Here is a 14,040-nt window from a genome sequence, read left to right as displayed (position 1 = left end):
AACGAACTAGTTCCATAGTCCAAAATAGTTCCGAGATCGATATAGTTCAACGAATCTTTCTCTTTAGTCGCTCGTTTTGTTTTTTTTTTCGTTCCGAGACCGAAATGTTTTCATTGTCGAAGGTCAGACTAAAGAGGTTTCGTTAAAAAAGTTTCGTTTAATTAGGTGTTCCACAATCGACCTCTCCAATACTGCAATTTTATGATTTTACTCTAGTGTGGAAGTCGATTGTGGAAAGCCTAATTAAACGCAACTTTTTTCACGAAACCTCTCTAGTCTGACCATCGACATTGTTTGGTGGATGAATTTACATAAAAATAAATAAATTGCCGCGAACAAACAGCAGCAACAAAAGATCGACGTAGGCATTGAATAGAAGGAATATGAACTAAAGGAACTATATAAACGCAAGAGCTGGATATAGTTCCAATAGTTCCTTGTCCGGAATAGTTCCTTGGAACTAGTTCGTACCGGAACTACACAACCCTATTCGAATGTGAGAGCTTTCTTTGTTTGGGATAGTTGATCATCGGTTCACTCGAAGTTGTTTTATACAGTCAGAGTCAAAAGAAAGTTTACACCTCACAAAAAGTTTTTAATAGCATAAGCTTCGTTCCCGTACTTTTTAATAGTAAAACTCGTAAAAGAGAGAAAAATTGTTGTCACAAAAAAGTTTCTTCAAAAAGTTCGGGAACGGAAAAAAGGAAAATACGTCAAAAAAACTGGAACAAATGTCAAAGTCGGCGTATCAGCCAATCAGACGCCGGCAACCATGTTACTATTTTTTTACTCGCCCAAATTTGTCGTGTAAAAAGTTTTTAAAGAGAGCGTCATTCAGCGCCATTTTTATTTAAAGAGAAGTGAACATTTTACAACTTTTTTGTGTACGGGAACGCTTTTTCGAGTAAAATGTGTAAAAGTCGTAAAAATTGTAAAAACTTTTTAGTTCTGGAACACAGCTATAATTACACCGGTATAATGATACAATAAATATAAAGCACAAATACAATTTTTTAAGTGTTTGGTGCTGAATTAAATTCCAGAAAATATTAAGCCAGGGCTAACGCGATCATAATATTTTCACAATTACTTTTTTGTCAAAAATCATATGGCTTTTCGAAACCTATATCTCAGTAAATACGGATTTCCCATGCATGATATACATATTGGCGTAATCAGCATTCCAAGACCTACCTGTGTACAGCATTTCAAAACTTTCTGAGTCCAGCCACTACATTCATCTTATGCTAAATATTGCTACATTTTACTCCCATGCATCAAGAATCACTGGAACAAATTGAATACTCTACCAGCTGACGGAAAAAATTTGAATTTTTTTTTTAATTGTAAGTTTTTCCTGAGTAGCCGGCCTTCGGCCGGGGATTTAAAACTTTCTCCTATGCACAGGAGCCAATTTAGGGCACGAAAACAAAATTTTTTTTAATTTAAATTTTTTTCTTACTTTAACAAGGGAATTTTCGGAACTTAAAAGGCCCATATCTCGGGAAGTATGGACTTCCCCCGGAAAAGTTTATATATTTGTGATCAGTACAACAAGATCTACCTGTGGTAATTTTTTCAGATTTTTCCGCCAGGTGGGAGAGTATTCTATTTATGCCGAATCACTCACTGTAGTCTCTAGACCTCGCAACCATTGAATACATACCGAAATTTTTTTGAAAGAAAGTTAAATAAAGACCTATTTTGTGCCAAAATTACCCCAAAGCTGTAGGGTCCAGTGGGGTATTATTACCGGATTTCACTAAAATACTGGTGGATTTTTTAGTTATTTAGACACTCGAATAGGATCAAAATAATTTAAAAATCAAAAATAAGGCATGTCAAGCTAAGAATTAAAAAAATGTCTCACTTTTCGAAAGAGTGTAAACTATCTTTCGACTCTTAAAATCTTGGGATTTTTATCAATCTTCATTTATTTCATAATTAAGCTTATGCAAGGCCTAATATTTTCTGGATTTTAATTCACCACTAAACACTTAAAAAACTTCATTTATATTTTATATTTATATCCCTCATACCGGTGTTACCCCCAGTTTTTGTAAAAATTGTTATTCTTCTCACACGAATTGTCAAATTTTGTAGATCGATTTACTCGCTTTAGCGCAAATGTAGAGCGCTGATTTTTAAATGAGGAATCCTTAACGATATAGGGAACGGGTATACTAAAAATTAGATGTGTATGTCATCTGGGGGCTGAGCTATGAATGCCTAAATTATTACGAATATAGATGAACGAACAAAAATAAGTTACAAAAACTGGGGGTAAGTATGCTATTAACTTTTTGTGAGATGTAAACTTTCTTTTGAATCTGACTGTATTTAAGAACTATAAGGAAATAGCGTACGTATTAGAATGGCATCCTCAAGTCTACAGTGTCCGATTTGTGTGGAATCTTATGACGATGCCAATGATATCTGCAGTACAGTTTGTGGTCATGTTTTTCACAATTCTTGTCTATCTGAATGGCTGGGACAGTAAGAAGTCACTTTTTTTAAATTTTAAAACTATCTTCTAATAACCATTTTTTTCAGATCGGATACATGTCCAATGTGCAACAAAAATAATCCAGCGCCACATCGCATTTTTATCGATCTCAGAGTTGATCAAAGTAACTCAACTGAAAGGGAACCTAAGTTGGTTATTAAAGGCATTCCATCCCAGCAATTGACGCCACCATTTTTCGCCCCAGTAATGGATCTAATTCGCATAATGCAAATTCACGTTCGCGAGTCAGATATAAGGAACATTACAAAAATAGCCAGCACATTACATGTCACTTTCAGACAAGTCCAGCACATGGAAGCGGTTCTAAAAAACAAATACAAATTGAAAAAGAATCCAAACACATCAGCTATAGTTATCTATGAAGTTGTTGATCCAACGATAAAAGCTTTATTCGCGTACAGCCACAAATTGAAACAGATAGGCTATAAAATATTTTTTATTAGAGATAACAAAGTATTCGTTAAGAAGGAAAAAAAAGACAATGAAATCGAAATATCTTCCAAAGAACAAGTTGACAGAATGTGCATAGCCAGGAAACATTTTACACCAACGGCACCTGCATTGGGTACACTGGAAAGTTCCAGTTCTCATCATATTCCTGTTCCAATCAATATTAATAATCCAGGAAATGTTTACGAAGAATATGATTCAAGATCAAATCTCTTGAGGAACTTCCAAAACAACCAAACCGAAAGTAATAGTTCAGATTCAGATGATGAAGTGGGTTCATTTTGCTGTTGTTCTTAACAATCTCATTTGTTACTTTTTATTCTATTAGATTCTTTTAAGCTAGGAACAGATCACTAACCAAAAAGGTATACAATCCATACAATCCGATCTTTTTTAAGTAACTAATTATTTTGTTCGTATAACAAATATGTTTAGATAGCACGAGAAGACATTAGTTGGTATTACTGTGCCACCTTATAAATTGAACTATGTGTTTGTTATTAAGATATTGACTTTTATGAAGATATAATTGGTGTCCAGTGCAGACGCGTTTAACTTTACCAAATCTCATTCTCGACTCAAATAAATTTTTGCCATTAGTCATCTACCTAATAAAATATTAACACCACTTTTTTTGATACACATAACTGTTACATTGCTTTACTGCATTTATGAATTCAGCCAATAATAATTGACATAAGCCAAGAAACATTTCTTGGAAATCTAGAAATATGTTACTTGAAACCACCAAATAAATACATTCACAAACATCTTAAAATAAGAATGTGGAGAACTATATTTGTAAACATTTAAGAGTAAAACAGTGTCAAATAACATTCTGCCCTAAGTTGAAAGCATTTACGCCGATGGAAATTAAGTTTCTTTGTACAAGAGTCAAAGCAAAAACATGTATTCATTTGAATTTTACAATGAATTTCCATGCATTGTTGCTACACTGGTCTTTTATTATGCGTATATTATATGGCATGCTTTATGCTCTCACACATTCCAGGCTGGTTCCATCTCCAGGGTATTTATTATTCCATACATTAATTGGAGTTATTCTGAACGAAAATTCCCCGTGAATTTTTTCACTTTCTCCCTTAAGTTGAAGCGGCGGAAAGACACTCGAGGAATTTTCGTTCAGAATAACCCCCAATATAGCAGTCCCCTGATGTAAGTAGCAGCCTGTATTTTTATTTCAAAATTTTGACTCAAAATTATTGAGTTAGAAGTGAATATATAATGTATTTTGTACATCATTTGACATGTTTTCTTTCGAATCACATCATGTAGATACAGCTTACACTAGTTTGGTGCATACAAATTTCTGTATATTTAGACGGAATATTTTTTGAGGACTAATTGCAAGAGATTAGTTATACCCTCCACCATAGGATGGGGGTACATTAAGTTTGTCACTACGTTTGTAACTACTGGAAAAAATCATTGTAGACCTCACAAACTATATATATTCTTGATCAGCGTGCAATTCTACATCGATATAGCCATGACCGTCCGTCTGTGGAAATCACTCTAGCGTCCGAACGGATTTACGTAGGTGGATGAAATTTTGGGGAAATCTATTATTTGTACGTAGGACTTTTGGTATTGAAAGCGGGCTATGTAGGTCCACGCTTTCGTATAGCCCCCATACAAAATGACGCGTGACGCATCGTCGTTTTAATGAATTTTTTAAGATATTTGTCCCATTTTACCACCGAATTGGTTGTAACTTTGTATTTTGTGCCTCCAGAGGCCAAAAACATTCCTACCAAAGTTGGGTTATATAGGTCCACGTTTTGGTATAGCCCCCATATAACGCCCCATATAAAGTACGCGACATCTATCTTCTTTATATATATATAAAAGAGTAAAGTGATGATGTGATCTACAACGCTCAGACGAAACGGCTGAAGCTAGAATTCCCAAATTTTGGGTGAGGATTAGTCTTGGGGCGAAGGTGCTCGATAAGGCTGGGTTTTTGGAAATTCGTCCTACAAGGGTGCGAAAAGCACTAAAATGTACTAAAAATGGTACCATTTGTGTGGGGGGCCGACTAAGAATCAACGCTCAGACGAAACGGCTGAAGCTAGAATTCCCAAATTATGGGTGAGGATTAGTCTTGGGGCGAAGGTGCTCGATAAGGCTGGGTTTTTGGAAATTCGTCCTACAAGGGTGCGGAAAGCACTAAAATGTACTAAAAATGGTCAAACTTGTGTGGGGGGCGATTAAGACGCCCAGACGAAACGGCTGAAGCTAGAATTCCCAAATTTTGTGTGAGGATTAGTCTTGGGGCAAAGGTGGTCGATAAGGCTCGGTTTTTGGAAATTCGTCCTAGAAGGGTACAAAAAGTACTAAAATGTACTAAAAATCGTCAAATTTGTGTGGGGGGCGATTAAGAATCAACGCCCAGACGAAACGGCTGAAGCTAGAATTCCCAAATTTTGGGTGAGGATTAGTCTTGGGGCGAAGGTGCTCGATAAGGCTGGGTTTTTGGAAATTCGTCCTACAAGGGTGCGAAAAGCACTAAAATGTACTAAAAATGGTACCATTTGTGTGGGGGGCCGACTAAGAATCAACGCTCAGACGAAACGGCTGAAGCTAGAATTCCCAAATTTTGGGTGAGGATTAGTCTTGGGGCGAAGGTGCTCGATAAGGCTGGGTTTTTGGAAATTCGTCCTACAAGGGTGCGGAAAGCACTAAAATGTACTAAAAATGGTCAAATTTGTGTGGGGGGCGATTAAGACGCCCAGACGAAACGGCTGAAGCTAGAATTCCCAAATTTTGTGTGAGGATTAGTCTTGGGGCAAAGGTGGTCGATAAGGCTGGGTTTTTGGAAATTCGTCCTAGAAGGGTACAAAAAGTACTAAAATGTACTAAAAATCGTCAAATTTGTGTGGGGGGCGATTAAGAATCAACGCCCAGACGAAACGGCTGAAGCTAGAATTCCCAAATTTTGGGTGAGGATTAGTCTTGGGGCGAAGGTGCTCGATAAGGCTGGGTTTTTGGAAATTCGTCCTACAAGGGTGCGAAAAGCACTAAAATGTACTAAAAATGGTACCATTTGTGTGGGGGGCCGACTAAGAATCAACGCTCAGACGAAACGGCTGAAGCTAGAATTCCCAAATTTTGGGTGAGGATTTGTCTTGGGGCGAAAGTGCTCGATAAGGCTGGGTTTTTGGAAATTCGTCCTACAAGGGTGCGGAAAGCACTAAAATGTACTAAAAATCGTCAAATTTGTGTGGGGGCGATTAAGAATCAACGCCCAGACGAAACGGCTGAAGCTAGAATTCCCAAATTTTGGGTGAGGATTAGTCTTGGGGCGAAGGTGCTCGATAAGGCTGGGTTTTTGGAAATTCGTCCTACAAGGGTGCGAAAAGCACTAAAATGTACTAAAAATGGTACCATTTGTGTGGGGGGCCGACTAAGAATCAACGCTCAGACGAAACGGCTGAAGCTAGAATTCCCAAATTTTGGGTGAGGATTAGTCTTGGGGCGAAGGTGCTCGATAAGGCTGGGTTTTTGGAAATTCGTCCTACAAGGATGCGGAAAGCACTAAAATGTACTAAAAATGGTCAAATTTGTGTGGGGGGCGATTAAGACGCCCAGACGAAACGGCTGAAGCTAGAATTCCCAAATTTAGGGTGAGGATTAGTCTTGGGGCGAAGGTGCTCGATAAGGCTGGGTTTTTGGAAATTCGTCCTACAAGGGTGCGAAAGGCACTAAAATGTACAAAAAATGGTCAAATTTGTGTGGGGGGCCGACTAAGAATCAACGCCCAGACGAAACGGCTGAAGCTAGAATCTTGAAAATTTGGGTTAGACTTGTGGCGAAGGTGCCCGATAAGGCTGAGTTTTTGAAATTTGTCCTAGAAGGGTGCGAAAAGTACTAAAATGTACTAACAATGGTGCTTTTTGTATGGCTTACTGATTAATAATCTACGCTCACACGAAACGGCTGAAGCTAGAATCTTGAAATTTTGTGTGAGGGTTAATCTTGGGGCGAAGGTGCTCGATAAGGCTGGGTTTTTGGAAATTCGTCCTAGAAGGATACGAAAAGCACTAAAATGTACTAAAAATTGTCTCATTTGTGTGGCTGACCGCCTTATAATCAATGCCCAGACGAAACGGATGAAGCTAGAAGCTTGAAATTTTGAGTGTAGGTTGGTGTTGGTATGTAGGCTTTAGATAAGGAAATTCGAACTGGAAGATTACGAAAAGTACTACATGTGGTACCCTATGTATTAGGCAAACGGGAAAAGGTAGAATTCTGAAATTTGGGATGAGGGTCACTGGTGGAGAGTTAGAAAGATGTACCAAAGGGTTTTTGGAGTTTCGACCTAGAAGTGTACGAAAAGTACTAAAAGTTATAAAATTTAGTACCAGTTGTATATTTTGAACGGCTATAGCTAGAATCTTGAAATTTGGTATGGAAATAAAGGAAGGGAGGTGGTGTTTATGAAAGGAAATTCGTTCTCATGTGTACGAAAAGTACTAAAGTGTACTAAATTTAGTACAATTTGGATTTGAGTGAACTGATAAAGCTGGAAACTTGAATTTTAAAATTAAAACTCCTATTGAAGAGTAGGATTGAGATATGAAGGGTTATTTTTGGAAATTCGTACTTATGTGTACCAAAAGTACTAAATTTGGTACAATTTGGATTTGGGTGAATGGATGGAGGTGGAATCCTGAAATTTTGAATTATTATTACTGTTAGAGTATAGGATTGAGGTAGTTTTGAAAATTTGTACTTATTCGTACGAAAAGTACTAAACGGTCGTGAATTTGGTACAATTTGGATTTGGGTGAATGGATGTAGGTGGAATCCTGTAATTTGGAATCAAGATTTCTGTTGGACTGTAGGATTGCGTTAATCTTGGAAATTCGTACCTATGGGTACGGAAAATACTAAATTTGGTACAATGGTACTAAATTTGGTACAATTTAAATTTAGGTAAACGGACAGAGCTGGAATCTTCAAATATTGAATTAAGATTTCTATTGGGCTGTAGGATTGACCAAGTTGTGGAAATTTGTACGAAAGTACTAAATGGTACTCAATTTGGATTTGGGTGCACGGATAGAGCTGCAATCCTGAAATCTGGAATTAAGGTTACTGATGGAGTGAAGGATTGAGGTAGTTTTGGAAATTCATACTTATGGGTACGGAAGGTACTAAATGTATTAAATTTGGTACAATTTGGATTTGGGTGAACAGATATAGCTGGAATCCTGATATTTATAATTAAAGTTACTTATGGGGTGTAAGATTGAGGTAGTTTTGGAAATTCGTACTTATGGGTACGGAAAGTATTTACTAAATGGTACTAACTTTGGTATACTTTAGATTTGGGTGAACGAATAGAGCTGGAATCCTGAAATTTGGAATTAAGATTACTGTTGGACTGTAGGATTGAGTTAGTCTTGGAAATTCGTACTTATGTGTACGGAAAGTACTAAATTTGGTACAATTGAAATTTACGTGTACTGATAGAGCTGGAATCCTGAAATTTGGAATTATGATTCATAGCGATCATGAATACTCACGTAGGGAGCTTCTCACGAGTGAGTTGCAGCTCACTTCTCACGTCTCGACCTATCACAAATGACAAGGGAGGAGCGAAAAAAGTGAAGAGGGTTTCACAAGTTTGAAAATTGAAAATAGTGCCGCATTTTGTGAACCCTTGAAAATATAATTTGCGTTGCCATATCGTTATTTTATTTACAAATAATTTTGCAAAACTAAATTCGTAATTTTTTTATAAAACATTAATTTATTTTAAATTAAATTAATATTTCTAAAACGAAAAATAATTTTTATCAACAATCCACTTTAAAAATACTTGGTAATTGATAAAAATATTAAATGTTTGATATGTGGCAACATCTGTAACAGCTGTTTTTGTTTTGTTTTGACAGATACATAAATACATATGTAAAAATTGTTTATTTACGCCCGAAGAATTTCCGCAATTTGCAAAAAAGTGAACAAAAACCGTTTAAAGGTCATTAAATGGCAAAAAGAAATGAAAATGTTTAATATTGCATTTTGAATGATGTGCGAAACGACAAACGCTGAGGAATACAAAGAAAACCAAGCAAAATTTTGTGGAAGTCGTTCCATGCGATGCCAATATCTCACTGGATCTTTTGTATTAGTTCAAATTAAGTTGTGAAACATCCCATTTTCAGCATTTGGAAGGAATTTCAAGAATTGTAAATAAATACAATACGTGAAACATCCGATCTCTTCTCCAGCAATAGGACCAATCATATGAATGCTAAGTACAATTCGTGAAATTCGGATCCTATTCAACATTTGAACCAATTTCATGGATTTTAAATACAATTTCTCAATTTTCAAGAAGGTTAACCCTGCAAAAGGCTATATAATATAAACATGCTCTTTTTTATTAATTTAATCCTTCCTATTGTGGCTTGTTCGTGGAATATGTCATGCCAAGGTGGTTGTTAAGATACCATTCCACTGGGTTATTGAAGATGCCATCCAAAATGATTTGGATCTTTTAGGGGTCACAGTCTTGTAAAAAGAATGGGCGAAGGTGGTAAAAAGGTGACATATAACTTGCACTCATGCTTGAATAGAATCTTTGGCATCGAATATTTTGCTGGGAACCTTAGCGAAGTACCTACAAAAAAATTTTTAGAAAGGTGTTGCTCCTGATAGGATCCTCTTCCATTCCTGTTTTCATCATATGATTCTGAACCGCTTCCCATATCTGAAAAATTTTGGCCAACTTCAACTCCACCTCCAAATTACGCCAAACTCGATTGAGGTCTTCCTTGCTTCATTGATACACGGATAAACATGTATAGTTGCCAAAAGAATTTCTAATTGTTTTTTATTTGTTACCTTTAACGTAAAACACAAATAAATACAATTGATAATCATTGCAAAAGATTCGTTTCTTGTCGATTTTTTCTATAAAAAATGTCCATAGTTACATTTTTTTGTTCCAATCACCTTGATTTCTGTGGTGAGAGAAAATTGCCTCACATTCTCACTTTTTTGACATTTATGATAGCTACTTTTCTCACGAACGTGAGTTTTGTTCTCCCTTATGCTGTTTATAATAAGGGAGGAGGCGAGAGTGAGAAAACTCACGGTGAGATGATGTTCATGATTGGGCTGATTATTTATGGAGTGTAGGATTGAGGTAGTTTCGGATGTTCGTATGTTATGGGTATGGAATGTACTAAATGGCACTTAATTTAGTAAAATCTATATTTGGGTGAACGGATAGAGCAGGAATCCTGGAATTTCGAGTTAAGGTTATTGTTGGAGTGTAGGGTTAAGGAAGTTTTGAAAATTCGTACTTATGGGCACGGAATGTACTAAGTGGTCGGAAGTCTGGCAACCTTGCAACGGTATAGACGTCATTTTCGGTGAACAAATTTTTACTCTAATAAAAACTAGTTTTTACATTTAAAAACATAACAGTTTATTCAAAGAATATGGAAAATATAAACAAGAACTAAGCTTTTATTTGTGAGTGTTGAAGAATGCAAGGAAAACAAAGAAAAAGCTTAAACAATAGGTGTGTACGATAACCCAATAATTTGTACAAATTCGTACAAATTATTGCTGAATGCTGTTCGATAACAAAATTATCCAGCAAAAGAGAGCGAGTTTGGAGAGATTTTTGGAGAGTTTTGTGACTGAGAACTTGCAAGTTTTTGCTGGGAAAATTTGTCCCGCAAAAATTTGCAAGTTTGATCAGCTGATTTGAAAACATTTGTTTTGTTTTATTTTTTATTCTTGTTTGCCGAAAACAAAATTAAACATTGAAATATCAAAAAATTAAACATCAAAAGCTGAAAAATATAAAAAAATCATGGAAAACAAGAACATCAAATTGATGCAAAAACTTTTCTTCTTCTTCTTTTTCAAAACAGTTGATTCCTTGCAAGTTTTTACAAATTGTTGTTCGATAACTTTCTGCAATTTTTCTTGCTTGAGAGAGTAAAATTCACTGAGAGAGGTTGCTGGAATTGACTGAGTAATTTTTTCTGGGAAAGTTATCGTACACACCTAATATCAAAAAGAAAAAAGTCGTTTGTTTACTTTGTAAAACAGAAATCTTGAAGAATGATGATTGCTTGCAGTGCGATGGGTGTAAGAAAAGTCTCCACTGGCAATGCACATTGCTGAATAAGGTGGAGAGCGATAAACTATTGGACGATAATTCTCTCCCATTTAAATGCCAATTCTGTGTACCAGCGCAGCGTTGCCAGTATTTTTTAGACTCTTTTCCCCAACTTGTCCAAAACTTTTCCCCAAAATTCCCCAGATTTTATTGAATTTCCTCAAAAAAATCCCCAAAAATTTTTTAACAAATAATTACAAAAAAGCAAATCTAGTTTTATTTTACTATTGAAATTCATATCATTAAACTTGTAAAATATTCTATACACTTATATATGAATTAAATTAACGATATTGAAAACTTCACTTTCAAGTGATTCAGAATCATTAGTCTCATTGGATTTATATAAATTTGTATAATGGAAGAGTTGTAACATTTCCTTACGTGGGTTAAAATTTCTACAAAAAATGGAGTTGTTAGAAAATTGATTATTTATTCTAGTAACTCGTACTGCATTTTATTTCTGAATATGGTTCAAAATAGAAGACTCTTTCTACTTAAGAATTACTTGTTGGAACGGAAAGCATATTTAATACCATCTCCAATTTACGAATGATAACTTTCTCCATTGCGATTCGTAAACAATCGAAGAGATTTTTGTGTTGACAACTGGTTCTAAAAAGGTTCGTATAGAGATAAAATTGTGTTGACCCAATGAATTGCTGCAAATATTGGGGTAAAATTGCTTGTAAGTTTAAAAATTGCATATTTGTAGGCATCTGTTTCAGCATATATATTAACAGCGTTTAAGATATTCGGCACTGGTCTTTTTAACTTTAATAATTGTTTACTCAAAAAAAGTACACGTCAAAATTAAAGCCTAGGTCTTTTTCAATCGATTCCACAATTTTTTCAATATCTTAATTTTTTTATAAATGGTTTCAATGTTCGAGTGCACAGGGAAAAATGCATATTAGCAGTGTGCATCGGTTTGAAAAATTAGATTAAGGCCCGTTCTTACATCTTTTCTTTAAAATCCCTTTTTGTTATACCTTACTTTTAGAAAAATAAGGAATAAAGTTCGCATTACCAGGGATTTGTTATTACACCTTCCACTCCATTTCAAGCAAAACAGTCTGTATACATCAAATTTACTCAAATCGGATTGGTTGATTGAATTTGCTCTCAAATGTTTGTTGTTTTGGGCGCACTTTAAATTTTAAAAGGAACACAAAGGAATAAAAAGCTGGTTATCTGTCCGATATCAGCCAACATTCAACAACAAAAAGGATATAATAAAGGGCCTTAGCATATTCATCTCTTTTATAATTGGAGCCATGAATGTTAAATAAAGTTTAATTGCAGTTAAGTCCCCTTCAGCAGTAGAAATGATGGAAAATGTTATTTCAATTCAACCCACTGTTCTATACGCTGTCAGTCGTCGAACCGCATGATAACACTTCAAATCTGTCATAAATTATTACAGCTGCGACCAGCTAGTATATGATGTATGTTATTTGTGCGTCACGCGTGCGCTACTACTACTCAGGTACTGAAATTAAAAAAAGATAAGATAATCTGAAGTAATTAGTTAAAAAAAGGAATTCCCCAAAAATCCCCAAATATTTTTCAGATTTCCTCAACATTTTCCCAATTCCCCAAGTCGAAATTTTTTTCCCCATTTCAAATAAAATTTCCCCAATTTGGGGAAAAATCCCCAATACTGACAACGCTGTACCAGCGAATGACGACAAAGCAGATATCAAAGCGTTGTTGTTGGAAATGAGAGACATAAAACAAACGATGAGTTTCATGTCTACCGAGTATGATGACATTTTACAAGGTGTTAAAAGAAATACAAAAACAATCAAGATGTTGAAAAGAGAAAATGCGAATTTGAGAGAAGACGTAAAGAAATTGCATTCAACTGTGTCTTTTTTGAACGACATTCGCGTTCAAAAAGATTGTGTTATAAATGGTATTTCAGTGTATGAGAACACAAAGCCATTGGATGTTGTTGTTGATGTTGCGAGTAAAATTGGAGCTCAAATCAGAACTGATGATATAGAGGAGGCCTATTTTTTGAAGAAGAGAGGCGAAACTAGTGCTTATGCTGTTGTTGTAAAATTTGTAAGCAAAAGAATTAAAGCAAAATTGATGCAGGAAAATAAGAAACTTAGAGAGCATGCCGAAACGAAGGCAATATAGATAAATGACTTTGTATCTAAAGATACGCTCGAGGTTTTTAATCATGCAAAATCACTTCGATCAGTTGGATACAAATTTGTTTACACTAGTGGAGGAAGAGTATTTGTACGAAAAGAGGAGAAATCAAAACAAATTAGAATAAATACGCTCAATGATGTTGATGATCTTTTAAAGCAAACGGTGACTAAAGGCAAAACCGTTCGTAAATTAATTGAAGTTGACATTAGCGATGATAGCGATGATGATAATGAAGATGATGTCGAGGATGAAGAAAATGATGATGAAGATGGTTTTCACTCACCAAATTAAGTAGTTTTTTTGTTTGCATAAATATTTTTGCATTAGTTTTTCTTTATTTTTATACCCTCAGCCTTTAGGCTATGATGGGTATATACACTTTCATACGGGCAAAATGTGCCTCATCGAAATAATGGTTTTAGACCCCAAGTATGTTTGGACGAAATGTGTTTCAGACAATTTGGAGTCGATTGAGCAATGTCCGTCCGTCTGTCTGTCTGTCTGGCTGGCTCTTGAAGAGAGTGGCCGAATTGGACCATACTTTACACATCTTAATATATCTACCAGATATAGACCAGGTTCAAATATGGACTATATTTGTCCACTCCATCCGGTACCTCCCACACAAAATTTCGGATACATGTTCACTTTAAGACCTGCTTTCGAATCACTTTGATTTTTGTTGAAGCAACTTGCATTCGCTGCCTCAATTGCGATGGTAAAA

At 35.6% G+C, this 14,040-nt stretch overlaps 1 protein-coding gene across 2 annotated transcripts; it reads left to right on the top strand.

Annotated features, from left to right (window-relative positions):
- The first annotated feature begins 477 nt into the window (after nucleotides 1-477).
- LOC141399574 (uncharacterized) lies at nucleotides 478-3,758 on the top strand. 2 transcript variants are annotated; one of them, XM_073978593.1, is made up of 4 exons: nucleotides 478-973; nucleotides 2,104-2,283; nucleotides 2,346-2,496; nucleotides 2,554-3,758. In XM_073978593.1, the coding sequence occupies exons 3-4, from the start codon at nucleotides 2,375-2,377 to the stop codon at nucleotides 3,272-3,274; spliced, it is 843 nt and encodes a 280-aa protein (XP_073834694.1). In that variant the 5' UTR covers nucleotides 478-973; nucleotides 2,104-2,283; nucleotides 2,346-2,374; the 3' UTR covers nucleotides 3,275-3,758. The 2 variants fall into 2 exon arrangements, with proteins under 2 accessions (XP_073834694.1, XP_073834695.1); XM_073978594.1 differs by having other exon boundaries at nucleotides 498-931.
- Nucleotides 3,759-14,040: the final 10,282 nt, after the last annotated feature.

Source organism: Musca autumnalis, unplaced genomic scaffold (genome assembly GCF_047663935.1).
Source record: "Musca autumnalis isolate F117 unplaced genomic scaffold, ASM4766393v1 scaffold_3, whole genome shotgun sequence".
Taxonomy (NCBI): Eukaryota; Metazoa; Arthropoda; class Insecta; order Diptera; family Muscidae; genus Musca; species Musca autumnalis.
This window is presented reverse-complemented; position numbering and strand designations above follow the sequence as displayed.

What these genes read in the sequence shown, in the direction of transcription:
- LOC141399574 (XM_073978593.1), top strand. Translation starts at nt 2,375, where the DNA reads ATGGCATCCTCAAGTCTACAGTGTCCGATTTGTGTGGAATCTTATGAC. An exon ending in CTATCTGAATGGCTGGGACA is followed by an intron (nt 2,497 to 2,553) that starts GTAAGAAGTCAC and finishes CATTTTTTTCAG; the next exon opens with ATCGGATACATGTCCAATGT.